The sequence below is a fragment of the Xiphias gladius genome, chromosome 9 (assembly GCF_016859285.1).
Source record: "Xiphias gladius isolate SHS-SW01 ecotype Sanya breed wild chromosome 9, ASM1685928v1, whole genome shotgun sequence".
NCBI lineage: Eukaryota > Metazoa > Chordata > Actinopteri > Istiophoriformes > Xiphiidae > Xiphias > Xiphias gladius.
Window position 1 is genome coordinate 10,397,176 of NC_053408.1, and position 26,869 is coordinate 10,424,044.

Here is a 26,869-nt window from a genome sequence, read left to right on the forward strand (position 1 = left end):
ATATAATATTTAGTTACTATAGTGTGTCCTATCATTTACTACAGGTGTAAACAACGGCGTTTTCTAAGCCACACTGCTAAAGTTTCCTTGACCTCGTCTGCTCCCCGTCGATCCACCTGCCGATTTTTTTTTTTTTTTTTTTTTTTGCCACCCCGGGGCGTCCTGGCGTCATCATGTCTCAGCCAATCCCGAACGCGCTCCACGCGCGGACCAATCAGGGCGAGCCGAGCACTTTGTCACGGCGAAATCAAAGTTGTTGTAGAAGCGCGCGCGTGCTGTGCGCGGGGAGGAAGCTGGCCGGTAGATGGGAGAGGAGCGAGGCAGCAGACCGGCTGCCGTTACTGGATGTTTACCTCCACGAAATACGTACTCAGTTGGCCTTTTTTTTCCTGCACCAATTTACCCGACAACTATAAGCACCATTTCGACGGAATGCCTTACTGTACCAAGTAAAAACCAACTCCCGGATGGACGCTGCCGACGAAAGATGTATTAACAGTCGAAACTGGCGCTACTTCGTTGGCCTGGAGACCGTAGCGATGTTTAAACCTCTGTGTGCTTAGTTTCACCATTCCTCGGTCGCCGTCGACTTAGCAATTTGCTTAAGTTTTGCAGTTGAAGGAGCATTTTTTTTTTTTTTTTTTTTTTTTAAATCCGAGATGACGGAAATCAGCGAGAAGGAGAATGAACCACAAAACAGGGACCTTCACCGACCACAGGCTACCGTGCCCAGCCAGCCCGAATCAAAGGTAAGAGCACACCTGTGCAAATACGGGCGCGTTTCTGAAGCTGGGAGGCTCTGTTTACGTAAATGAAAAGCTTGCGAGGAATTTTAGCTAAATTCAATCGTTATTTTTGTCTTGGACTCGTTTAACCGCCTGTTCTGTGTGTAAAGTAAAGGATTTTTTTTTTTTTTTTTTTTTTTTTTTGCAATGGGGATTTCCACTTGCCCACACAACTAAGTTGTTTTCTGTCTTACGAGGCTAATTCTGTGGTGGCTGCAGGTCTTGCATAACAACTCTAAGCGGCTTTAATGCTTGAGACTACCCAGACCTCGGAGTTAGAGGGCAGAGATTACATCAAGGTGCATGTGTGTGTGTGCTTTCCACGGAATGTGTAGAGAATGCACAGAATATTTGAGACACGGATTCAAGAAAAGCCCGTCTTTTCATGGTACTACAGTGAGGAAATGAAGACCGGTAAATGCCATTATGAGATGCAGTGAGATTCAGACAAGTTAAAGACGGTGCTTAAGGACAATGCGGAAAGCGCGAAAAGAGGCTGCAGCTTAATTTACAGGGAAATGGCCATAATCTTTTGTATTTACTGTACCGTACGTGTAGGTGTCAAAGCATCCCGGTAGAGGAGTAATGAGCCTGGTGGCCTTGCATTTCCTCTCTCGGGAAACCACTGGGACCATCACCAGACACAGGATAGCAAACATGGCAGAGACATGACCAGATTAACCTGCTATGGGACCCCAGGGCAAATTAGCAGCCGCTTCCCTCTTAACTCCTCACGCGCCCCCCACATACACACACACACACACACACACACACACTCTAGTGTTGTTTCATCCATTGCCTGATTCTGCACTGTTTTGTTTGGAACTTTTTATGCTGCCATCTTGGCCAGGTCCCCCTCAGGTTTCCAATCCCAATGGAACTTGACTGGTTTAGGCTAAATAAAACTGGTTGAAAATAAACACAAAATTACAATAATAAAGGTGTTAAAACTAGATTTTGACCCTTTTCAAGATGGGACCTCTAGATCAGAAAGTAAAGCAGGACCCACATTAAGGCCTACATCATGTCAGTGGATTTTGTGCTTTAGTGGTGCATATTCCCAGACAGATTTTCAGTTGACTTAGCACAAACCTGTAAACACTGTATTCCTGAAGCTCTAATGGTCCCTGGAGTTCTCGGGCCCCAGGGCTGTTGCATGCTCTGCTGGCAATACAGAGGCATATACTGACCTCAGTCCAATTTATGAGGTATTTTTAAAAAAGATGGGCTTTTTGTTGCTGATTGATCTTTCTTGACCAAAATATGGAGCTGAACTTCAAACTGAGGCTCTTCTCTGTAAGTTACTGACTTGACCTAAATCTCCTGCACCACATTTATTTTTTAACATTTTCAAGTGAGCTTCAAGAGCAGCTTTAATTGCAGCAGCAATCACAGCCAGAAATCACATTATGACAGTCCTTTGCTGGTCATCACTACAGGGACCTGAAACAAGCCTGGCAGAGCAGGCTTTTTGTTGTTTCTATTTGACTACAGACAACACAATGGATGGTGGGCGTTAAGGGGGCTGCGTGAATTTATGAGCCAATCAGCTACCAGATGTTTGCTGTGTCTAGCTAGGGGCTGGGTCATAATTCACACAAATGGCTGTCCAGACAAAACAGAAATGGGAGGAAACAATCTCCAAGCTGCGTCAGCCATGTAGCTCTGTGTTTGCCAAGCCCCAGCTGGGAGCTGCAACTGATTCACATCCCACAGAAGAAGAATGAAAAGGGAAAGGGGAGGGAAAGATTAAATGTGTGTCACAACTGGGGTTGCTTTTATAGTAGTGTACTTGAGGGTGTCTCTAGAGCTTCACATGTTTCTTTGTATCCCTCTGTCTTCTCACTGCATATCGCTGTATTAATTTCATAACAGTTTCCACCTCTTGCTTTCCTCCTTCTGCCTCCACGTCTTTGTCTTTCTCAGTTCCCTTTAGTGCCTCTCTCTAAAATCCCTCTCATCATCTCTTCATCAACTCTCCTTCATCGCTCACTTTCCTCTCCCTCTCTGTCTCTCCACCGTCCCTCGGCTGTCAGAGTATTTATTACAGTGCTAAGTGGGCCCAACAGCTTTCTAGAGTGCTTCTAATAGAGGCTGTGACAGAGAATGAAAGTTATTCCACCTCCTCCACCTACAGGCAAGGTGATGGTTTCAAAAATATTATTGTTCTTCCTGATTTGGAGCACATGCCATTCAAGTGTCTTGCTTTTAGTGAGGTACAATAAATGTGAGGATGACGAGGAAGGTTTGTAGTGTGGAAAGACAAAGCAATGGTTAAAGTAATAGTTCTACATTTTGGGAAATACACTTATTCCCTTTCTTGCCAAAGGTTAGATGAGAAGATTGACACCACTCTCATATCTGTGCGCTTAACATGAAGCTGCAGCCAGCAGCTGGTTAGCTTAGCTTAGCACAAAGACTGGAAACAGGGGGAAACGGCTAGCCTTGCACTTCCAAGGGTAACAGAATCCACCTACCAGCACCTCCAAAGCTCAGTAATTATCACAGTATATCTCGTTTGTGTAATTTTCCATTACTTGAGGGTTATATGCTAGACTATTTCTTGGCTGGGAGCAGTTGTTACTGGTCTTGACCAAGTAATGCTCCAGCACATAACCCCTTTTAAACGGCAATGTCATTTTTACACGTTTTTTGTGTGGATTAAACATACTATATATCATATGTTAATTTGGGGGCTTAGAGGTGATAGTAGGTGGATTTTGTTATCTTTGGACAGAACTACGCTGGCTGTTTCTTCCCGTTTCCAGTCTTTATGCTAAGCTAAGCTAACCAGCTGCTGGCTATAGCTTCATATTTACCTTATGTACATAAGAGTAGTATCTCAGCAAGAAAGTGATTACGCATATTTTCCGAAATGTCAAACAGTTCATTTCAGGTCTAAGTTGTTTTGTTTCACAAAAGACAGTGAGTTTAAATGCTGATAATGCAAGGTGGCCCAGTCCACAGGGTCTTCACACGGCCCATCACATTCTCAGCCAACACAGACATTTTTATGAGGTGAAATGATGGCAGCGGTTTCTCTCCGCCTTTGCCCTTCACCTTTCTTCCCAGAGCTTTATTTTCTCACTAACTTTCCTATTGGCATGCTGTCTCCTTCTTATCTAAGTAATTTCTTGCTTTCCTCTTAGAGTATGTATTGACTGCCCCATTTAAATGAAAGCAAAATCTTTCTAAATCTTTTTTAATAATAGGATTGCCAAACGAAGGTCCTTCAGGGAATGACAGAGACAAAGAGGGGGCGAGGAGAGACTATAAGAAACAAAAACAGAGTGGAAAAGCCAAATTAAGAAACCGAACAATAAATTATGAGGCAAGTGACAGTGAACAGAGACACCTCTTCATTTGTCTGACGTTTATGCAAGACAAGGGTTGCCAGTTCAGTCAGTTTAATCAAACTACACTATGCAATATGTTATTAAGACTCTCAGTTTCACACATTTCTTATCTTCAGTTTTACTGACTTGATGATTATGGAAACATGAAAACAGTCAAATGCCAATTAGTTATTTTTACGTTTTCTGAACCATTATTCAAAAATGTTAAGTTGTAGAACTGGAAACTGATACTGTTTAATTAGTTTTGACAATGGTTACATTTCATTTCCTCTAGGGTAACTTCTGAATTTAGAAGTGAGCTAAACATCTTTAATGAACAAATACAACTGCAGAGCTTTTCTGGTATGTACTAGCATGTGTCTGCACCATTAATGTGATTATACTGTCTGTAGATGACATTTCTGAACAAAGTGTATTCTGCCCCTTTGTGCTTGTTTCTTCCATATCGCTGTTAGCAGGAAGATACATCAGTCACACACCTAACTTCTGACAGACCATGATATGTTTGTGTTTTGCCTGCCAGGATGATTGACTTGTACTGCTGACCATTGAAACAAACTATAGTCTGCAGAGAATACAGATGAAGGGTTAGGGGGAGACTGAGAGATGGATATGTACAGTGACAGAAAATACACAAAGAAGAGGACATAAATATTGTCTCATCCATGAAAGAAGGCAAGCTGATAAACCAACTTTTCGTTCTTTACAGTCTCACCATTGAGCCCATGTATCCAATTTTGACTCATCACTGTCTTGATTAATGGTGAAGTCATTGAATTACTGTCGTTGATTGAGTTCTAAAATACTGCTGATCCAGCAGAGTCCCTTGTGCAGTGTCAGGGTAAGAGTGGAGTCTGTTGGGAATAAGTATGGACTTTGTTTAGTCTTTTGTTTAGTGCTGACCTGAGTTTGCTGATTTAGTGACTGAAGTTATTTTCTCTCTAAAAGGCAAAGCTGTTCATGTAAAGGAGGGGAAGAAATAAAGTTTTATAATGGACGCATTAATGTAAGATAATACAGCATTAGTCAGTGTAAATGATCAATTAATCAGTTGTAACCAACTTGTTGTGAGTACCTCAGTGAGTGTTGTTCTTTCACCATTGTGTGAACATCAAAGAGCCACTGTGGCGATCACCGAATGCTAACTGCAAAAGCTTCTTGTGCAGTTAAGCCTTTTAAAAGGCTGGATTTGGAAATGTAAGCTCCTTTTGCTGTACACTCAGGCAGACAAACTGTGAGCTGTTGGAGTCTTTGCTACCAAGAGGCTCATGCATCACTGAGAGACAGCGCTTCAACCAATGGCCAGATTTGGTAGCCATACACCGAGCTTTGAAAGAGACAATGAGCATTTTACCTTGATTTGCACCTTGTCTTTAACCTAATTTATTAACATTTAGTGTGGAAATGTTATAGAGGGACACCTCAGGTTCTCTTTCTAATCTACAAAATCCTTAAAAAAAAAAGCCCCATTTTAGCTTGTACTCCGATCTGAGTTTGTAGTTTTCTTAATCTATAATTTATAGAGTCTATAATATCTTTCTTTTATAAAGTTTTGACATGACAGTAATTTGGTAAGTAATACAGGTGAAGTCAAGTCAGCCATACGGTATGTCTGTAGAAGTGCACATGAAACTATCAAGTAACTTAAAACTGTTACAAATCAAAGTTAATATCATTACATCTAATTTTAAGACTTGTTATTTTTCCACACAAAATGACATTACTAACAATACTAACAACTTCACTTCTCATAAGTGTTTTTTGGATAGTGTCAGAGGACTGTAAATATTTCGGCTACTTAAAATCCCTAAAAATTCCCCTCATACATAGAGCTGGATAGAGGAAATGTTATATTTCCTGTGTGGAAGAACTGTAATTAAACTGGAGTTTTCACTCTGTTCCAGGAAGTTGTCAATTTGTTCAAAGTCCTATCTCCAGCAATGCAGCTTGGGCAGTTATGCATTACAACTTTCTGTTGGCACAAAAGGTTGTTTCAGTAGGTGCACTTTTACCTAACAAGGTCCAGCTGGAGCAGTGCCTAATGAGGTTTCCTTTAATTCAAAGCACAGGTCACTACAAGAAGAATGCCAAACTGTATCAGCTTCCAGTGTGTTAATATGTTTAATATCATGAGCAGCTAAAGATGTCCTGAGAGAAACTCTGCAGTGGGCATGTCATGTGTAAGAGAGACACTGGGGGCGCAAGTTGCTCAACTGTGTCCCAAATGCAAATAAAGCTTCTGCAGAGAGGCAGGAGACCATCCTTGATCTGGGACCAGATGTGGGATTAATGGGTAGAAAATAAAAGATAGCACGTGGCAGTATTCACATAGAAACTGATGCTTATTTAAAAAGTATAATATGTACATTTACATACCGTTATCCAAACGATTTCAGTATGGTAGTTATAAGACTAACAAACGCGCGGGCATAAAATGTACAAAACAATATATGTGTTACTTCACTTACTGGTTTCATCAGTCAATGGGCGGTTAGAGCTTGCAACATATGACATTCTGCTGTGTAATGACTGCATAAGAGCACAAAAGGCAGCCTTGGCGCTGTTCAAGGATGTTGCTTGTAAAAGTCCAAGGATAAAATAAGCATCTCTTATCCAAAAGAGGCTTATAAAACATGATGTAATGTTTTATGTATCTGCACCCAGCTCACCTTGGACTGATTCCCTGACAGGAACACTATGCTAAACGAGACGTGCCAACCCTATGGCAGCTTAAGCTGCCAGCATAGACGTAGTGACAGGATTGCAATTGTTTCTTTTTCTTCATTATTGTTAATTATGTAAAGAAGACTGATATTTCAGTCCAAAAACATTTCATAAATGAATTCTAACTAAATAAAACATCTTTGTGATACCATATTTAGAGACTGTTCCAAAGAAGAAAGACCCTGTGTTCTCTTTTAGAAAGTTAAATTGTCTTTCTTGAGGATTGATAGGTAACAAGGCTTAACGGAATCGAGCTATTAAACTCAAAGATGTGTTCATATGTAGAATCATAAGCAGAGATTTGATTTTCTATCATGATTCTGTTAACAGTCGCATCACCGCATCTCCTCCATGTTGTAAAGGAGACAGTGTAGAAAAACATGAGAAGTTGCATCTGCATCGTAGGTCAGCAGGATGACTTTTCGCCTTTCACTGGCATCTTGTGTGAACACCCCCCTCCACCCCCCTTCTTAATCATTAATTTATCCAGGCAGTACACACAACAACCTATTTATAGAAGCCTTCACCAAACATCTCTCTGCTCTTTGCTCATTTTCAAACGGCCGAAGAACAAGGCCTAGACGTGAGCTCTGTCTCTCCATTGTACCGTTTGTACGTACCACATCTGTCAGAGGCGTGATCAAGAAAGGCCCCGGCGTATTGTTGCGCTTTCAGAGACGAGAGGACGGACAGTGGTGGTGTGGTATTTTCAGTCTATCTCATCTTTTATCATGTTCTTTTTCCCATTTACTCCTTATGTTTTACCTATTTTTTCCCTCCCTGTCTTGTATTGCCATCATACTCTCCTTTATACTTTTCTTATTATTCTTTGCTTCATCAACCTCCTCAAACCACAGTCTGTTCTAGTACACTACACTTCTTGGACTGTGATCAGCTAATTGCTGTCAGTAGTTCAGAGTGTGATGGGTCTCCAGTTCTGTGATCCATAAATAGATTTTTGTGAGTGCTATGGAGAAATATAGAGATGTGCATTCATTAGAACTTTGCATTTGATTTCTATTCTTTTTTTGGTGGAGGACATTATGGGATATTAGAAAACATGGTATCAACCAGAAAACTACCAGCTATACTAACATACAATAACACAAAGCCACGCAAACAGTATGTAATAGGAATAACCACAAAGGTTAGGAGGTCATCAAGATAGTGGTGTGTCTGTGCAATTTGATGCACTCTGAAATTCTGTACTTGTAATTGTACTGTGCACTTAAAATGAATTAGATATGAATGACTGGATTAATTCATTTAATTCAATTAATTGCTTTTCTCAACAAAGGTTAAACCCTGGTTTTATGATCAGATCCTCTAAACAGGCTTCATAGGCTCTGTAGGCTTTACCACAGTTGAATCCAAATGAGAACACCAAACCCTTCTGGTAGGGATTATATATGTTACTGTAAGGCTGTGATGCAGTAAATGCAAATTACAGTGCACAGTCGTAGAGCCTGTTAGAGGACAGGATATCTGTGAAACAGTCAGTCAAATACAATACTATTAGTGGCCTAAAGTATGTGCAAAACAAAGCATGTGGACACCTGAATGTTGCAGTTATACGTGACTATTGAACATTTCATTCCAACGCCGTGGGTATTAATCTGCTGCTTTAACAGCTTCCACTCTTCTGGGAGAGGCGCTCCATAGGATTTTAGAATCTGGCTGCAGGGATTTCTCCCAATCAGCCCAATGAGCATTCGTGGGGTTAGGCACTGATGTTGGCTGAGATGGCCTGGATTGCAGTCGGCATTCCAGTTCATTCCAAAGGTTTTGGATGGGTTTGAGGTCAGGGCTCTGTGAATGCAAGTTTTTCTACACCAAACTGGGAATACCATTTCTTTATGGACCTCACTTTATGTACGAGGACATTGGGCCTTCCCATAAACGTTGCCTCAAAGTGAGATAAACACTTTTGGATAAAATACTGTGCCATTGTATGCTGTAGTGTTTAAATTTCCCTCAACTGAAAGCGTAAGCACCATTTTATAAAAGTTTGTTTTATTGGAAATTATTTGACTTGCTGAGAAATGTACGGGGGGGAAAAGACTCATTGGAGGATAAAATTGAATATTTCATTTACTTTCTTTCCTGTAAAAGAGAGCATTTAATTGCTTTAATTTTCTAATCTTATGCAGCTGCTGCACACCTGTAAAAAAAAAAAAAAAAAGACAGAGAAGAAGAATGGTTTTGCTTGTTTTACCATTTTGTCTCAATATGTAAGGTAGTCTCCTGTTCATCCTTCAGATGTGGTTATTAACAGAAAAAAGAACAAGAAAAGAACAAAATGAACTACAGATAGCAACTACAGGATGTGAGGGGCCAAACCAAAACCTTCAAAATGGCCCACAAAATAGACAGTTTGACGTGGATTCACATTCTTTCTGCAATAAACTGCACTTCAGCTTGGGCTAATGTTAAACTATGAAAGTGTCCAGAATAGCTGCCAAGCTGCACAAACTGTATTGCATCTTTGTACATTCAGAGAACAGTCAAAACACTTTTGCTGGACTATTTCTTTAACAGCGCTTAAACATAAACTTTATAGGTTAGGAAAAATGGGATCATGTAGATACAGAAACTGTTTTAATGGATAATAGGTGCACTGATGAACTGTATAAAACCACCCACCTACATCTTTTTCATGTACAGTCACTTTTATTTATTAATTTATTTCATTCAGACCATACAGATTTTTAATGGAAATTGAGGAAATATTGTATACTGCGTCATGTCAATATATTGTAGTAGTTCAGGGTAGTTGCGCCCAATTATACCTAAAGCTACTTACAAAATACATTTGGTATTAAACTATTATAGTTTTATTTTCACATTAGCCTAAGTTAAATCCCTGTTATGTCTTAGTTTCTTTAATCTTTTTAAAAGCCCAGGGAGGTACTTTATATTAACCTATTGATTATTAGTTATGTGTTGCCTTGTTTGCGCCCTGAAGAAATTGCTCCTTTTCCTTAGGAACTGAAGCGAAGGGAATACTAGAGAAGATTAACATTGTCCGACAAGTTAAAAATCTAATACAGAGGAACATACATTACTGAATGGGCCACTAGTCGAGCCAAGAAAAGGCCATTAAGGAAAGCATGGACTCAGCTCCCTGTAGAAAACATTTGAGAGGCAGTCACTAATGGGTCAACAGCGGAGACTCCTTTCATCAATCAAACTAATTTGTATCTGTGAATCTGTGAGTTGAAGAAGAAAAAGAGGAACCTGCTCAATGCTATTGATCGAATTTTCTGCGGAGTGCAGATGGGCAATGCGTTGGCTTTCAAACCTCAGAGGTGCAATAGACGTGATGAGGATGCTGCCTTCTCTCACACAAACATACATAAAAACAGTGATATAAAGTTCACACTTTTATGTTAGGTTTTTCTTGCAAAGGAAAAACGTAAGACGAAAAGTACAACAAAAGTAAGGCATAGAAACGCCATGAATCCAGTATTAAATAAAAACCTGTACAACTTTTAAGTTTGAGGCAGGACTTCGATTATCAAAACAATGTCCTTAACCCAGTCATGAACATAACAAGTTAATGAGCTCTGTGTAAATTGAGGAGGTACTCTTCAGTCTGAGGGACCCATTTTCATCCATACCCTGATTCACCTGGCCATTCTCTTGAGTCCACAGCATTTATTATTTCCATATATTTGGTTCCATCGCTCCAGAGTCCCTGTAATTGTTTGTCATTATCAGTTCCCCTTTGTTTTGGCCAAGAGCACGGGATTGCAAGCATGTGGGAAATGGAGGCAGGCAGAGTCAAAGAAAAAACACAGTGTTTGCCATGCATCACTGACTCCGTCAAATGCGAAAGTGCAGCCCGCTCGATAAAACTAATCAAGTCTGAATTTTAAGGGGTATTGACTTGGGTGGATTCACAAGGGATGGCAAATTTGTGATCTAAGGAACGGGGGCGAAAAACTGAAGATGGAAGATCAAAAGCCAGTCTGGCGGGGTAAGGACAGTCAAAGGCTAGACTTAACAGACTGCTTTTTAACAGACTGATTTCTCAAACTGTGCACAGCCCCCTGAGCTGAACACTTTTTTGTCATTTCAAAGGCCACTTTGTTACTACTTTAAAATTTCACGCACTTATATATTGTGTATAATGTCATATTTAAAAGATAGGCTGGGACTTTTGAGTTTCTCAAGTTGTAATGAATCGAGTCACTTTTGTCACCCTAAAAAATTCAGTGCTGATGTTGCTGCATATGGATGTGTAAAATAGGCAACTGTTTCCAGTATCAACTTCACAGCTTGTTTCTGCTAAATGGCCAAAAAAGATCACAAAATAACATCGTTATTATTTAGCACTCCAAAATATATCTAATCTGCTTAACCGTGTGTGTGTGTGTGTGTGTGTGCGTGTGTGTTTGTGTGTTTGTGTTTGTGTGTGTTTTCATCAGATTTGATTGACGGTGTCTGGCAACAAACAACCCCAAAATGTTGTTCATGTAAGACTCTATCATTCATAGTAGGAAGCTGACTGAGAAAAATGGTTGTAGGGCCTTTGGGGCTCACTTCTATAGGTGGGGATGTTTTGCTGTTCTTAGTAAATTTATCATCATAAAAAAATATTCACAGTTCTCCTGGAACAGATTGAAATTTGACATATTCTTCATTGTAGAAAATCACCTAAATATCTTCATTTTGTTTTCCTTCAGTTGCAGCGGCTGAAACGCTCCCTATCCTTCAAATCAGTCATGCGCAGCAAGAGTGTGGACAACTTTTTCCAGCGCAGCAATGGTGAAACCCGCCCACCCTCAGCCCTCATCACCACACCACCACCTCCACCATCTCCTCCCCCCTTCTCTGAGTCCCCCATGGCCTACGAGCGGTCTCCCTCCCTGTCCCCATCAATCAGTCCCAACCCTTCATTGTCATCACACTCACCTTCAATCAGTCCCTCACTGTCCGTCACCTCCAAGACCCAGCCAAAGACTCAGGCACAGTCGGTGCAGCCGGTCAAGAACCACTGTTTCCAGGAGCACGTCTTCCGTAGGCCTACCAGCTGCCAGCGATGCAAACACATGATCCAAGGTAGGTCAGTTAATCCTTCATAGGACTGGCCCAGATGCTTTGAAAAACAAAATATCGCATTCGTGGAAAGGATGCAGATGTTGGCAAGCTATGTTGAATCACTCCCATTGTCAGTTGACATAAAGGGTCAGTTCACCCAAACCAGAAAATCCATACCCCCTGTGCTACTGTATCTAGATATGAAGATAATTTTGGGCTTTATTTGCTCAGGTTTTGACATCTCTGCACCTCGAATTTCTGCCACTGTGGTCCAGTCTTGTTTCCCATTTACATCCATCTCCATCTATTGATATGTGAATATTTCTCAGCTGTATCATTCCTAAAACAAAATTATTTGGATGGTTCAGCTGTCATTAAGATGGGATGGCTTGTTACGTCTATCAAAGAGTAATAAAACAGAATTTCTGGGTCTTTTAGTTCTGGGTCGCTCACGTTCCACGAATGTAAGAGTTTATTCATCAGTTTGAACCCAAAAATGACCTTAGAAAGACACATCAACTCACAGCTTAGAAATATTTCACATTTTAACGTGTCTGAAGTCCAGGTTGTGTTTTTATAACTCTTTAGTTTGCTTTAGACAGTCGACACCAGAGAAACTGCTTCCAATTCACAATGTATTGTAGAGAGAATCCAGCGTGTGACTGAGTATAGAGTACACATCAGCTGGTTTCAGTCATCTGGCAGCCTGTGGATCAGAATCAATTCAGGGTTGCGAGAATTGTGTATGAGGGACACATTTGTGAACTGTAAAAGCTCAATAACTGGCAAAAACTATTAGGCTTTCAGACCAGACCAGACCAGAGCACACTGATCAGTCACAATTCAAGAAAGGGGCTTATTGTGCATTCAGTATTGTGGCTTATATGGTCTAGATGAGACTTATGGAAATTAGGATGGTCACCAATGTTTCAATTTATGCAGACTCTTTCTTAATGACAATGCTTTGGTTGTGTGTGAAGTACGTGTGTCTGCATCAGTTGCTTTATTAACTAGTATAGCACTTTGTGACATTTGCTCAAGGAAGGAGCTGTACAAATACATTCAACATACTGTACCTTGTGACATACCGGCCAGTCTACCATAAACATTTTTTGCGATGAAGCATGCGAGTGTCAGAACCGGTATTTAGACAGTTAATACTTTGAGTGTGGGTTCCACGTGTGAGGCACACATCTAGTGCAGTTAATTTTTTAAATAAAATAAATAAACTTAAAAATTTAAAATGAGTTACAAAGCATTTCATATCTTTTATGTGTAGGGTTTGAAACAACCAAAATACCAAACTTTACAAATCTAAAGAAGGGAAAACAGACCCGAAGCTAGAGAATGTGGCTTATGAAATACCAGTAATCGGAAGTTGGGGGAAAAAGCAGCATTTGCAATAATAATAAAGCTTGTACTCACAAATTATACAATAGATAAAAACACACCGGACGGATAACGTTGCGGCCACAAGCAGTCTACTTTACTTCCCTTCCATTGCCAAGACCCTTACAAAACATGATATCGCAGTTTGCAGCGGCCTTAATCTGTCGCTGATAACAGAAATATTGACAGCTGTTAGTCTTCAGTCTCCCGAGAGGGCTGTGTGTTAAAGTGAATGTTGGTGTCTTTGCAGGGAACTCCAAGCAGGGGCTCCGTTGTAAAGCCTGTAAGCTGGCGGCCCATCTCTGGTGCTCCTCTGAGCTCTCCCAGCAGCCCTGTAATGGCAAGGTAAGAACACTTGAGACTTACAGTATCATAAGGTTTCACTACCATGCACTATGCACCTTTATGAACCTAAAAGTCACACATAAAATAAATGGTAACGCAAAGTTCCTCTGGAAGTGTTTGGCACAGATATGACACCCAGCTTTCTGGAGATGTTCTGTCATCTAGTGTTAACAGGGGTGTGAAACTCTCAGATGCTCCTCAAAGGCTCCCAAAAGTAGCTGGTTTTGCAACCTTACCAGTGACATACATCTAGTTGTTTAATATTAGTGTTAAGCTTAACAGTAGTTGTATGAACAATATTATCTTTCTTTTCCTTAAATGTATCACTTTTACTTCACTGATCATTGACATTTTCTGACCTGTCTTTCTTTTTTTGCCTGATTTTGAAGCATTTAGTTAGCTTGTTTTAAAAAAAAATGACACTTTTTTACTATTCTGTTTTATCATTATCTTTTCTCACTCTAATGAAATCTTTCACTTTGTTGTGGAAGGGAAAAATACCACCCTTGAGGAGACAACTCTCATTTGGATAAAATGCTTAATCACCAGTCAAGTTTGTTTTTAATTATTAATATTAAATTCAATGTACTTCTGTTGCTTTGCTAATTTGCAAGACTTTTCTCCGAGCTACCGAGCTTACCATGGGAAAAAATGTTTCTTACAACGTTTATTACATTTTTTTATGTTTTGTGTATTTGTTTTTTAAAATGTACTAAAAATGCTCAAGTTCTCTGTAGGGCAGACACTAACCCAGAATGCATTTTGTGAACAGAATTCAATAGCATCTGGATGCTGCAACTGTCTCTGTGTCAGTTGGCATAGCTTTCAGTCTAATATGCTTAGCTTCAAAGCCCACATCTTGTTAAAAGAGGATAAATCCCTTTTCAAACCATCAGAGACCCAAAAGGTAGGGGTCATAAATGGAATGTGGATTGACCAGAGCTTTGCAAAGTTGACCAAGCAACTGAAAACGTGTGAAAGGGTAGCGGTGGGATAAAATTATTTTCCAACTATAAATGAATAAGAGAAACAAAAAGCTGAGGAGGATGACACTGATAAAGTTACAGTGGCTAAGTCCCAACATTTTTTCACTCAGCCTTTTTGTCCTTCTTCCTGCATTTGCTGCTCTTCTCACATAACGCCATCGTCTCTTCCTCTGTCTTGTCTGAATGCTACCGCCCCCCCAAAAAAAAAAAAAAAACTGTAGGAAAATCAATATCTCCCTGTACCAGCTGGTCTGGCTAATTCAGTGTGAAATTCAGTGTGTTTGAGGCGCTCACAATCCCTCAAGGATGTGACACGGCAGGCTCTCGCCAAGCCTTCGGCAGTGTCCTTTTCGATCACTGCACACTCATCAAACCAAGTATTAGGCTTTTTACAGAAACCGGATGGACTTTGAAGCTACTTTTCATAAATCTACATAACTAAAGGTCCTTGGTTCACTGAAACTCAACCAAAGTGCATCATCCAAAGCTTTTGTGTGCAAATTGCCTGCTTTGGAAATTTTTCTTATATTGCATTTAAAGTGCTGTAATTGCTCAGGTGCAATTTTGGAATTATGGCATACTGTTTATACACATTTGAAATCAATAGGAAATGTAGAAAAAATGGACTGCAGAGCTGATTTAGGGTGTTAAATGTCCTGTTGTTGCAGAAATAGTTGGACATCATCATGATATTATACGTCTAATCCATGAGATTGCTCGGGAAAACTTTACTTGCTGAGTAGAAATGCCAGTCACACTCTTGGGACGACTTGAGGCCAAAAAGAGCAGCGACGTAGTTGCTGCAGGGAGGAGAGAGCAGCAAATTAACAGCAGAGCCGGAGGAGCAGGCCATCTTAGTCTGACTAATCATGAATATATCATAGCATGTATGGAGTAAATCAATCAAAGGGGTGGAAAGTACCTGAGTACATTCACTCAAGTGCTGTGCTTCAGTAGACTTTTCAAATACCTGTACTTATTTCTATTTTATGCTGTTTTATACATCTTCTTAGAGAGGCAAATATTGAACATTTTACTCCACTACATCAATATGAGACCTGTAGTTACTGGTTAATTTGTAGATTTTTACATTTTACTTACTGCACACACTGCAATAACCTCCATCTAAGTCTAATTTTCTTCTCACCACTCCAGGGAGATAACTTAAACCTATTTAAACTTAAACACACAGTCACCTGTGTTCATGAATTCTGCAGAACAATGTGTCATATTTTATTTCCAAGCAGCAGTCTCTTATTCTGTTGTCTGTCATGATTCCCACACATATTTCCAGAAAATTCTTGATACAGGTTGTTTTATGTTCGAAACAGGTTGAAATTGTCTAACTAGATAATGATTTGAGGAAAAAAAGACTCTTACAACTCAATAACTAATGATAATAACATAATATAAAAATAATTACTTATTCTTTTATTATCACATATAAAGCGGTTAAAAAGTATAAAATAGTTAGAATGAGCTCTGCCTTGGTGAGCTACAACATTAAACTGATGCTGAAAGGTGAATGATTATAAGGCAATAAAATGTCATATAATATTCAAATAAAATGGTGCATTTCTGCATAATGAGTATTTTAACGTCCCCTGTAAGAAAGACTAGCACAGGGTGGTATTGCTACTTTCACTTTAGTAAAAGATCTGAATACTTCTTTGACCTATGTTGATTCATAACAAATGATAAAGATACAAATTCGAGCAGCCACAACTTTCACAAACTAGTGTTTGTGTGTAAAAGTTAAGTGTAAATGTGAAATTCAACATGCCAAAGGAATATCGATGACTGCAGTTCCTCTGGCTCGCTCTCAGCCCATATGCTGAGTGCACTCGTATATGTCCAATTGCTCTAAATTGTCCTCAGAATCGAGCAGCTTTAAATGACTTTGGAATCATGACAACCTTTCGCTAATTAGTGTTAATTTAACTTAAAGATGTATTACAGTTTGATTAAAGAAATAGGCCTGCTGGTCTCTGCACAAAATAATTGCTTCTGCAGGAAAGATGTACACACACACACACCTTTCCTAACTGGGCTTTGTGAGAGTCTCTTCTGACTCCTCTGAGTCCAATCTTGCTTTCTCTGGATCTCAACTGAGCAAAGTGTGAAATTACCAGTTGCCTGCTGTCTTAAAGACTGTCCAGTAATGCTGCACACTCACCATTAGTAATATGCTGATATGTTATCACAGAGGTAGTATTTGGCTATTTGATGTGAAAGGGGGAGGTTTGTGATGCTGAGGAGTAATCTATCTACCTCCAGTTCTGAGCACATCAGTTTGTTTCAGTTTCAAGCAGTGGCAGAGGAGATGAGGCCAATTGTCGCTCATTAATTAGCATAATCTGACAGTAAATTTATTTACAGAGAGCTCTTTTATTTTGTTTGTGTGCTGTGTTTCCTGTGAAGCATGTTGTGAGAAATAGATTAAACCAAAGATAATGAGCAATATTCAGAAAAGAAGCATCACCAACTCTAAGACACTTGGCCAGAGCTGTATGTCTCTGCTGAGCTGCAACAGTGAGATGATTAATCGATAAGTTGATCGACCAAAGATTCTGCAACTGTTTGGATAGTTGATTAATCGTTGCCAAATGCCAAAAATTCCTTACTTCCAGTTTCTCAAATGTGATGATTTGCTGCCTTTTTCTGTTTTATATCACTGAAAATTGAATATTTTGGGGTTTTGGACTGTTGATAGGAAAAACAAGCAGTTTAAAGACATTATCTTGGTCTTAAAAGAAATTGTGACTGGCATTTTTAAGTATTTTTTGGACAGTTAATAGACTATTTTTTTAATTGAGAAAATAATTGTTAAAAAAAAAAAAAATTATTAGTTGCAGCCCCACTGTACACATATATATGTGGGTACATGCTTTCCAAATGGGGATTTTAAAAAATGCTAGATATCATAACAGCATTACATTACATATGTTGTTAATTTTGAATTTGTCCAGAATTTTGATTAGTCCATATTATAATTACAGCATTGGTTAAAAGTATGATACAGCTCCTATATAATCACACTATTCACTTGTGTTTTAGCATAGAGTTTCATGCAGTTATTTCATTGTAGAGGGGAAGTTTCTGTTCTTTGAGCAAGGGGATAAAGAAGAGATTCTGGGAAAATCTTTGTCTGTCACTCCTAAAAGCAGCCATCACACTCCCTCAGTGCCTCAAAGCAATGTTTCACTTTTGGATGTCTTCTGTGCTTTTCACATGGTCTACACTCACAAGATCCGTCATATCGTAATGGCTGTCATTTTGCTTTATTTCCTTGATATAAATATCTTCCTTGATGTTCCTTCCTTCCTCCTGATCATAAGCATGTGAAATTTTCAAACAGTCAGATGTTGCACCAAAGGGAATTATTTCTTTAAATCACTGACAGTCAATGGCTAAATTATTTATCGATGATCTCTCACTTGTTACATTATCTATGCAGAATGTTTTTTATGTAAACTTATTAAACTTTTTTTTTTTTTTTTCTGGGTAAAAAAGCGACAAGTTTAACATCAGAGACACTTTGAAAAATAATAGATGGCCCTGTAAATTCTGATTTATTTTGATACAGTGAAGGTAGTACAACCACTGACTGTACCACAGGATGACAAATAAAATTAAATACATTTGTCTGATGGCGTTATTTTCAGCATATATCACTTACTGTAAAACAGATGAAAAGAGATAAATAAAGCTGAGATACTATCTTTATAAACTGTTTCTATTTGCAGAACCCAGAACAGATTTATCACAGCCCCTCTGTCAAAAACAGGACTTTGTAATGTTAGCGAAACATATTTCTGTCACTAAATAAAGAAACACAATCAGATATCAAAGCTTGTACAGTACCAGATCTCCACTCCTCTACAGTTTGACAGAAACAGACCTTTGTGGTGCCTCAGTAAGCAGACCACGCAGATAAATTAGCTTGAAGGCAGAGGAGAAAAAAGATTAAGTCATACTCCATTAGACATGCAGCAGCGTTGGGGGACATTTCTTCAGGAATTCTGTGTATATCTAATGGTGAATGCAGTATTGCCACCATCAGTGGACAATGATAGGGTCGGTGCAATAATGAAGCAATAGATCATATCAGGTGATCTAATCTACATGTGACAAGATGGAAAAGTATGTCATAGGGATTCATTGTGCCTCTTAAGCACTGATACAGTTTGCATGAAAACATCAGGTGATTAGCGGTTGACTCATTAATGTCAATTTATGTTCTCTGTTCTTAAGGCAGAAAGCACTGAACCACACCTGCTTATTCATCATGACTTCTATTCTTCCTCATACAGTCCAAAAACTGAAGCGACTCAGATGAAAAACAACTGAAACAGCTTGATGTGAAAATGAACAAAATGTTTTTAGCCGTAACACACAAGAGACATAGTAAAGCAGCCCTGCTTCCTCCTATAAACTACTTTCGTATGCAGCTTTTCTGCATTAGTGATTTCCTTTCAGTGCCAGAAAGAAGTGTGAAATTCACTCATGTATAATAAAAAGTAAGGGTATGTAGGACAAGATGGAGAATGGGCATTGGTCCTGGGTTCACATCCTGTTTCATACTAATAATCAGAATTGACTTTTTTTTATTATTTAACTACTACCTCAGTGTTCTCCTAACTTTAAAAAGTGGATTTACATGCCTAACCTTCACTTTACTTAAAGCATACATTTTTATACATGCACAGGTATAGGACAGGTACAGGTGTAGGAATAACTGAAAATGTTATTATAAGATATGTACTAAGAGATGACAATAACATCAAGCCTCCACCAAAATATCTGCATCAGAGTAATTTGTTGGAGTTTTCAGTCTAGCTGAAATGCTGAAAGAACACCCAGATGCAGTTATATATATATATATATATATATATATATATATATATATATATACACACACACACACACACACACACACACACACACACACACACACACACACACACACACACACACACACACACACACACACACACACACACACACACAGATTAAAAACCACAGGTATAGTTTTATGGCAAAATATTACATCTGCCCTTTTGCCTTTTTTTTTTTTTTTTTTTTTTTTTCTGTCTCAAGTAACATTTCTCCTTCCCCTGTCCTCCCCTTTCTGTCCTCCTGCTGGCCTGTCAGACTGGAGCTTTCAAGAGAAACTTCAGCTCTCCTCTGCTAACCAGTGATCCGCTGGGTGTGGTCAGAGAGGCTCCTCCTGCTCAGGGTGAGTGATGGAAACACTGGCTGCTTTATCACGGCAACAAACAACTGAAATCTCAGGATGACTAATCAACATGCCTGTGGCCTTTAGTCCGTGATTCCTGACAGACCACTGTGTGCGTGTGTGCAGGGGCATGTTATGTGTGTCAGTATAGTGTCAGCTATAAAGTTGCACATATGTTGCTCTGTTCCACCTTGTCTTACTGTGTGTAGAAGCAGATAATGGCATTGTTGACCCTGTGTATGAGGCACTGCGCTATGGGACGTCGCTGGCTCAGATGAGTCGCTCCAGCTTTGGCAGTATCTCAGAGTCGCCCTGTCATGAGGTGTAAAAACACACACACACATAAAATACACAGACAACCCCAGTCGTTTATATAAATTCATGCTGACATGGATCATACCGAGAACATTGTTGACTTTGCTGCCTGCAACCTTTTCTTTTTTATAGGCAGAAAAACCACAAGACAAACTAGAAAACCAGCCTATAGCTGAAGAGGAACACATCCCAGGAAGTAAGTCAAATCACTTTCCTTTGAATTTCTTCTGCAGTGTTTGAAAATGAATGTTGACACGAAATATTCTGCCATTAGATTCTCACACTTTTGGATATCTTTCATTAGTGATGGTCAGTTATACTATATTTTTGGCTTACCCACTTTCCATTAACCGGCCACATCTGTTCCTGTTTCTGTACTAATTTGATTCATTTTCCCAGTCTTTTGTGAACCCAAAAAATTTCAACGCTCCTTTTATCCATGTGGAAAGAAATAGTGGAGTAAATTTTCTAACTAATAAGCGTATTTCCCAAAATTGCGAAGTAATCCTTTAAAATGTCACTGAGCTGAAGTCTGGAGATTTAGACATTGGCTCTTTTGACAGAGAAAAACAATTTTACACCAACAATGCAATGATCACAGAAACTTATGGTTCCTTGTCGATATATTGTTCATATTATGGTGAAGGATTTCTTTAAAGTCCTTAAGAATCTTTCAGCACTGAGAAGAAACAGTGAGTATCTGTAAATTTTAAATAGAAACTTTTTTTCAGGGATACATTTTATTTTTTAGGGTAAGTATGAAATAGGAAGATAGGACGTCCAGATACTGACTCTGATTATTTCCACAATCTGACATGTTTCTGGCAAAGGAGCATTGCAAACTAAATGTCCTAGAGTTAACAGAGACAGACACAGTACACCAAAGAGCAGGTGTGCTTGTGTGTGTGTCTACCCAGTACTTTTCCCTCTCTGTCTTTAGTCCCAGGAGGAGGGATCATCTCTGTTTGTACTGCTGCCACTTTACAGTTAATGACCTTGACTGTGGCCTTCTTCCGTTTGCTGCAAGTGAAAGATCTCTCTCTTCATACCTCTTCTTTTGCTTCTTTCACCTGCGCCTCCTCTCTTTCCCCCTTTCTGTTTTACACGTGACGTTTCTCTCTCACACACATATTGTCTTTCCGCCTCTCTCTTTCTCTTTGTGTTTATATGTCTGTCTCTCCAGTGCTCACCCCTCCTGAAAGCGAGAAGGCTGATTCAGAAGACAGGGTCAGCCTGAAGGTGTGTAGTCAGCATTCTTCTCATCTTTCAGCTTATTTTTCTTGGTGAAACTGCACCCTGTCAGACCCCTTCAACCTCTCCATCCTTTTCAATCAGTTTCAGACTTCTACATGAGGAAAATACTAATTACAATCATTAAATCTCTCTCTGTGTATTTGTCTTTTTGTCAGACTCCCAAACGAGTAGAGGTCCACTCCATCCACACCTATGTGGCTCTCTACAAGTTCCTACCTCAGGAGAAGAACGACTTGGAACTACAGTCAGTCCATTTTCGTTTTATACTGTACATTACTGTATGAGAGAAATCAGTTGAGAGTGGAGGAAGTGTTTACCTGGCCGAAATTTTACTGACACTCACACACCATCTGCCTCCTCAGTGGGATGATCGTAGGTGGTTGCAGGGTTTGGGAAGGACAAACAGCTGCGAGTTTGTGACAGAAGAAAACGAGTCTTTGTATGTTAGTAGGTGCAGGATACTGCTGACGCTGTATGACACCCACCAAAAATCTGGAGGACACGTCTGTGCAAGAACATGTCTTTACATGGACAGAGGAGTCCAGTTTCTTCAGAAAAATAACTCACTTCATGATGACATTTACACTATGATATGTAATACAACATGGGACAAGAACTAAAAAAGTGAACTTAATCATGCAGGATTTAGTGCTGCCTGACCAATAGCCTAGTCTTCTAACCTGTATGTGAGATCTCAAAGCTTTCCATAGGAGAAATGGTGAGAAACACTGTATCTTGATCATGTATTGTAACTCCTCCTCCAGTGCAAACAAGACTCAAATCTAAAATAAAACCTGATGTAAAAACTGTAAAAATGCTATTCAAAGGGTGCTCACTGTTTGACTGTCCACTCACCTTTTGTTATGCGACTGTAAAATGTTTCTGTTAATAATAATGTTTTTCCTCCAGGCCTGGCGACAGAGTTCAAGTCACAGATGACTCCAACGAGGACTGGTGGAAGGTGAGCTCTGAATAAATCTTTTCTATTCAGATGCACTGAATTAATGTGTGTCCATACATTTTCTCCCTTCCTCTCTCCTTTCTTTTATCTGCCTTTCTACTAAGCCAGTGCTTAGGTATATAAAATTTTCTCAACAAAAATATCAAGATTGCCTTTGAATAGATAGTACAGTCCCAGGCACATAGGCGGCCTTCGTTTGGACAGTCGTAGAATCATTTTAAGTTCTTCCATTCAAAGCAGAGCTGTTCGGAGACAATAAGGATTAAAGAGTCGGTGAATGTGCTTGAAGGGCAGTAGGTGTGGGTGTTAACAGAGCCAGTTAGCATGAAGAGGAAAAGAGGAAGGAGACAGATTGCAGTTGGCGTTCCAGGAGGCAGGTGAAGAGCTTAACCTTCACCTGCCAAAGGACAGACGGGTCTATACATAAACAGAGCACTGGGGAAAAGCAGTGGGACACACACTTCAATAAAATGGCACAAGAGTAGCCATATTTCTACTGGTTATTTTGCTCGTCTAAAGAGTCTCATTATGAATTTATGTAAAAGACCTTTACGGGGCTCATTTAAAGTGTATTGAAACTAAACACTAATATTTTCTCTGCTGAAGTCATAGTTCAAACCTGATTACTCGGGAAAACAAAACAAAACAAAAAAAACAAAGGCTGCATTGTCGTTCTTCCCCAGCTGTAGGGCCAGTTTATTAATGGACAGTTGGTAATGAAATGCTTATGGTGAAGCAACAAGATATACATACTTTGTGATGTGATCGAAATCTAGTATAATATTTGTACATGTACATTTATGTAAAATGGCTTGATTTTTAAAGAACAGTTACACAAACAATGTAACTGTTACAGTACTGAGAGTAATTGTAATTTTAAACCTTGCAAACCACAATCAAAAAACTGACATTTAAATGCCACGGAAATCTTCTGCTATTTCACTGCAAACGTGCATTTTTTTAATGTGGAGGGGTCATGTGACTCCAAGACTCTTGGGCTTTGTACGCTTGTTTGCCGGAGTCTCTGCAGAGAGTAGAGCGGGATTAGGGCTCTGCAAATACAGATGCTTTTTGGTCTAGTGCTGATGTTGCTAATTAGGTAACAAAAACATTTTCCTGCTAATTGTACTGGTTGATTCGAATTCCGTTTTGTTACTGTGATATAAATGTGATGTATATTTAGGCAACTGGTCAAGCAAACAACATTGAAAACGCAAAGTATTTAATTGTGTATGCTCAGCCTAGGACTGTCAAGGACTGTAGTGGAAGCTGCCTGTTTTGGGTTTGCTGTTCTTGTTGAAACGTGAGCAGGCAGATGATTTGAAATAAAGTTGTTTCTTTTTGTCAACGAGGCAGCAAATTTTGGTTTATTCCACAGAGGATGAATTTTATTCAGACTAAAGGAAATCATCATTAGAGTGTTGTAGTGTGGTTCAAACAAAGCAATTTGGAACAATTTTTTTTTTAAATTTATTTATTTTTTAATAATTTTAGTCACCTCAAAACAGAAGGAATCTATTTATACTGTATCTGTTATCGAGTATCTTTCAAAGAGTAACCGTGTCTGGTCTGTGCATGAATGTGTCCATGTTTGGTTGCGTTAACCAGGGGAAAAGCAGAGACAAGGTGGGATATTTCCCAGCCAACTTTGTGCAGCGGATCCGCCCTGGCGAGCGGGTGTGGAAGGTCACTGCTGGTTTCCCCGGCAACCGAGACAAAGGCCAGATGACTGTTAAAGAGGCCCAGGTGAACACACATAAAATACACACAATTTTTCTCTCACACATACGCACACCCAGAATTCCTTTTAAAATGTATGCAAATTCATGCGGAAAACTGCTGAGATTACAAAGGACAGCATGGTGTGGCTTCCAGTGCAGCTCACTTTTAGCCTCAGTCCACAAAACTCTCTCACATCACTGAATGTCACTTGCCCCTCCTCCTGCTCAGTACTCCTCTCTTTCCCTCCCACCCTCACCCCACCGCTGACTCCCCCTCTGCAGATCTGTGTGGGGAAGAACGAGGAGACTGACGGTTTCCTCCGGCTGACCAGCGGGAAGAAGAGAGGCTTGGTCCCTATGAAGTACCTGGTAGAAATATGATGGTGGCGCAATTCTCCTTTACCCTCAGTTTGATAGAGAAGTTCACTAAAAGGGAAAATTACTCAGGAGTGTTTAGCCAACACCTCACTGACCACCAACCACCCACCACCACCCCTCCAAAAAGTGGCAGTTAAGTAGCAGCTTGAGTGGACGACAAGCCACAACTTTGCTTTTTACTGCAGAGGATTTTAAAGGTTAAGACTTAAAGGAGGGGCGCTTCTTTAGAGTTCTTTAAAGCTACTTTTCTTGGAGCACAACTTTACTCTGTGGGGTTTTATACACACTCACAACAGAAATGTAGCATCATATAGAAGAGGATTAGTGTGCAGGAAGTCTGGCTACCTCACTAGCCATCTCCACTGGCCATCCATCTGCGAAAAAAGGGGAGAGGACTACTTTATTATGATGTCAAGGCTTGTCCAAGCCTAAGGGACTTTGTGAGCAAACTGTCTTCATTTAATTGTTTGTGTAGAGAAAACAAGACTTAAGAGATTGTGAAAGATCGTAGCTGTTTATCGTAGTTGCTTGTGCAAGCACGTTTTGGTTGGTTGTTGGTGTAGTAGATTCCACAATGGATATAAACTATGATGATCCAGTTTTGTATGTGCAGACTGCTGTTGTGATACGGATTCCTGATGTGCATACTGTATGTGTCACTCCCGCTCTGACTAGAAAATAATTCAGGTATTACATTATGTTAAAAATTCTCTGCTACATTTTGGTCAAATGAAAGTGATAACACACACACACACACACACACACATATACGGGGGGGGGTTCTGTATATTTCAGACTGCTCTCCAGTGATTAGATTACAGTACAATTTTGCTCTTCACAGCTCTGTTGTGACAAATGCTCTCCGTGCACCTCGGGGAGCTTCTTTCTCAGTATGACCTTCAATCACACTTTTTCTACACACACTAACACACACACATTTTGTAGCTCACTGCGTTCCATGTAACTCAAAAATCAGTCACTAGAATCTGCTTCCTGTCATATTCTCAGCGTTGTCTATCTGTATGTAATGTCCTGTAATATTAGCTGTCATATCTGGTTGTTTGCTACAACGTGAGGACGGTGTGCTGTCCTGACTTTCCTGATGTACATGCTTTTCTCCCGGAGAAGAGCAGAACAAAGAAATACTGTAATTCAGGATGGTTAATTAAAAACCAAACTCAGTGTTACTTTTCAAAAAAGTGACAGAGGCTGTCATACATTCTGTCTTTGAGAAGGTCATACACCTGTCAAAAACATGTTGAATTTTTGATTAATGGCCATTTTTTTCTCTCAGCACACCTGGTTACTTTCAAGTAACACTGAGGGACTGTTATTGCTGCTGTAATTAAAGGTGATAAAAGATCAAATCACCTCACATCATTTGATTTATTGCTGTGTCATTATAAACCATAAAGGAGTAACAAACTGCCTTTGTTGCAGCAATAACTGTAAAAAGAAATGACAGTATTTGTAAATAGCCATATAGAGATACTGTATTATCTGAAAAATGCATTATTAGCCTTTGAATAGCACTTGGACTAAGACGTTTGCAGCTATCCATGAGTCAACTAAGGGCATTACCTTCACAGTTATAAATTACAGGAGTTTACTATTTATTGTCCCACTTATCGTTGTATGCAGCTCTATGCTCAATGAACATCTAGCCCTGTCAGCACAAATCTTTTCAAACACTATGCAGAACAGTTCTAGTCACTCACTTTATTTTAGACTCAGCTTACTTCCAGCGTAGCCGCGCATGTGTCAGTGTATACCCGTGCTTTTGCAGTGTGGATAAAGATTTGAATTTGAACTCCAGCTTTGGGAGTGTTGCAGCTCTACTTAGTGTCGATCTGGGATCAGTCTGTACCATGCCAATCCTAAACATTACCTTCACTGACTAGAACCAAGATTGGCTCAGGATCAGTATTACCCAGGTGAACTCCCTTTCTCACTTTAATGGACACTACCAGGCTAGTTCTCTGCATGGCTAGCTGCCCTTCGATCCTCACACATCACAATAAAGTCTGATGAACCCTCAAGCTGTGTGCTCCTTTAATTGAGAAGTAATTGATTCTTTTTTCCTCAGTCGTGTGCCTTGGTTTCTCTGTCAAAAAGGATGAAATGAAGATTTGATTTGCAAAGAGCTCATGGTATTATAAAACTGCAGTAAGCTGCAATAAATTGCAGCTTTAATTCAGTACTACTAATATAAGTATGGACTCAATTTCTTCAATTTTGCCGAAGAAAAAAAAAAGTGTCTCTCAACCTCACTCCAATGTTTAGCTCTGAAGATAATGAAAAACATGAAAAGAGCACTTTATTTGTCAAAACTTGCTGCAATGTTCAAATGTCAACAGACAACTGAAACGTTCA

The 26,869-nt window shown here is 39.6% G+C and overlaps 1 protein-coding gene across 5 annotated transcripts; it reads left to right on the forward strand.

Moving 5' to 3' along the window:
• Positions 1-289: 289 nt before the first annotated feature.
• LOC120794832 (SH3 and cysteine-rich domain-containing protein 2-like) lies at positions 290-26,513 on the forward strand. Of its 5 annotated transcripts, XM_040136202.1 has the most exons (13): positions 642-749; positions 4,416-4,483; positions 11,296-11,418; positions 11,554-11,929; positions 13,548-13,642; positions 19,783-19,867; positions 20,077-20,189; positions 20,315-20,378; positions 21,366-21,421; positions 21,592-21,680; positions 22,346-22,397; positions 24,006-24,143; positions 24,401-26,513. In XM_040136202.1, the coding sequence occupies exons 4-13, from the start codon at positions 11,593-11,595 to the stop codon at positions 24,497-24,499; spliced, it is 1,128 nt and encodes a 375-aa protein (XP_039992136.1). In that variant the 5' UTR covers positions 642-749; positions 4,416-4,483; positions 11,296-11,418; positions 11,554-11,592; the 3' UTR covers positions 24,500-26,513. The 5 variants fall into 5 exon arrangements, with proteins under 5 accessions (XP_039992134.1, XP_039992138.1, XP_039992135.1 ...); XM_040136203.1 differs by lacking the exon at positions 4,416-4,483; XM_040136200.1 differs by lacking the exons at positions 4,416-4,483; positions 11,296-11,418 and having other exon boundaries at positions 290-749.
• Positions 26,514-26,869: the final 356 nt, after the last annotated feature.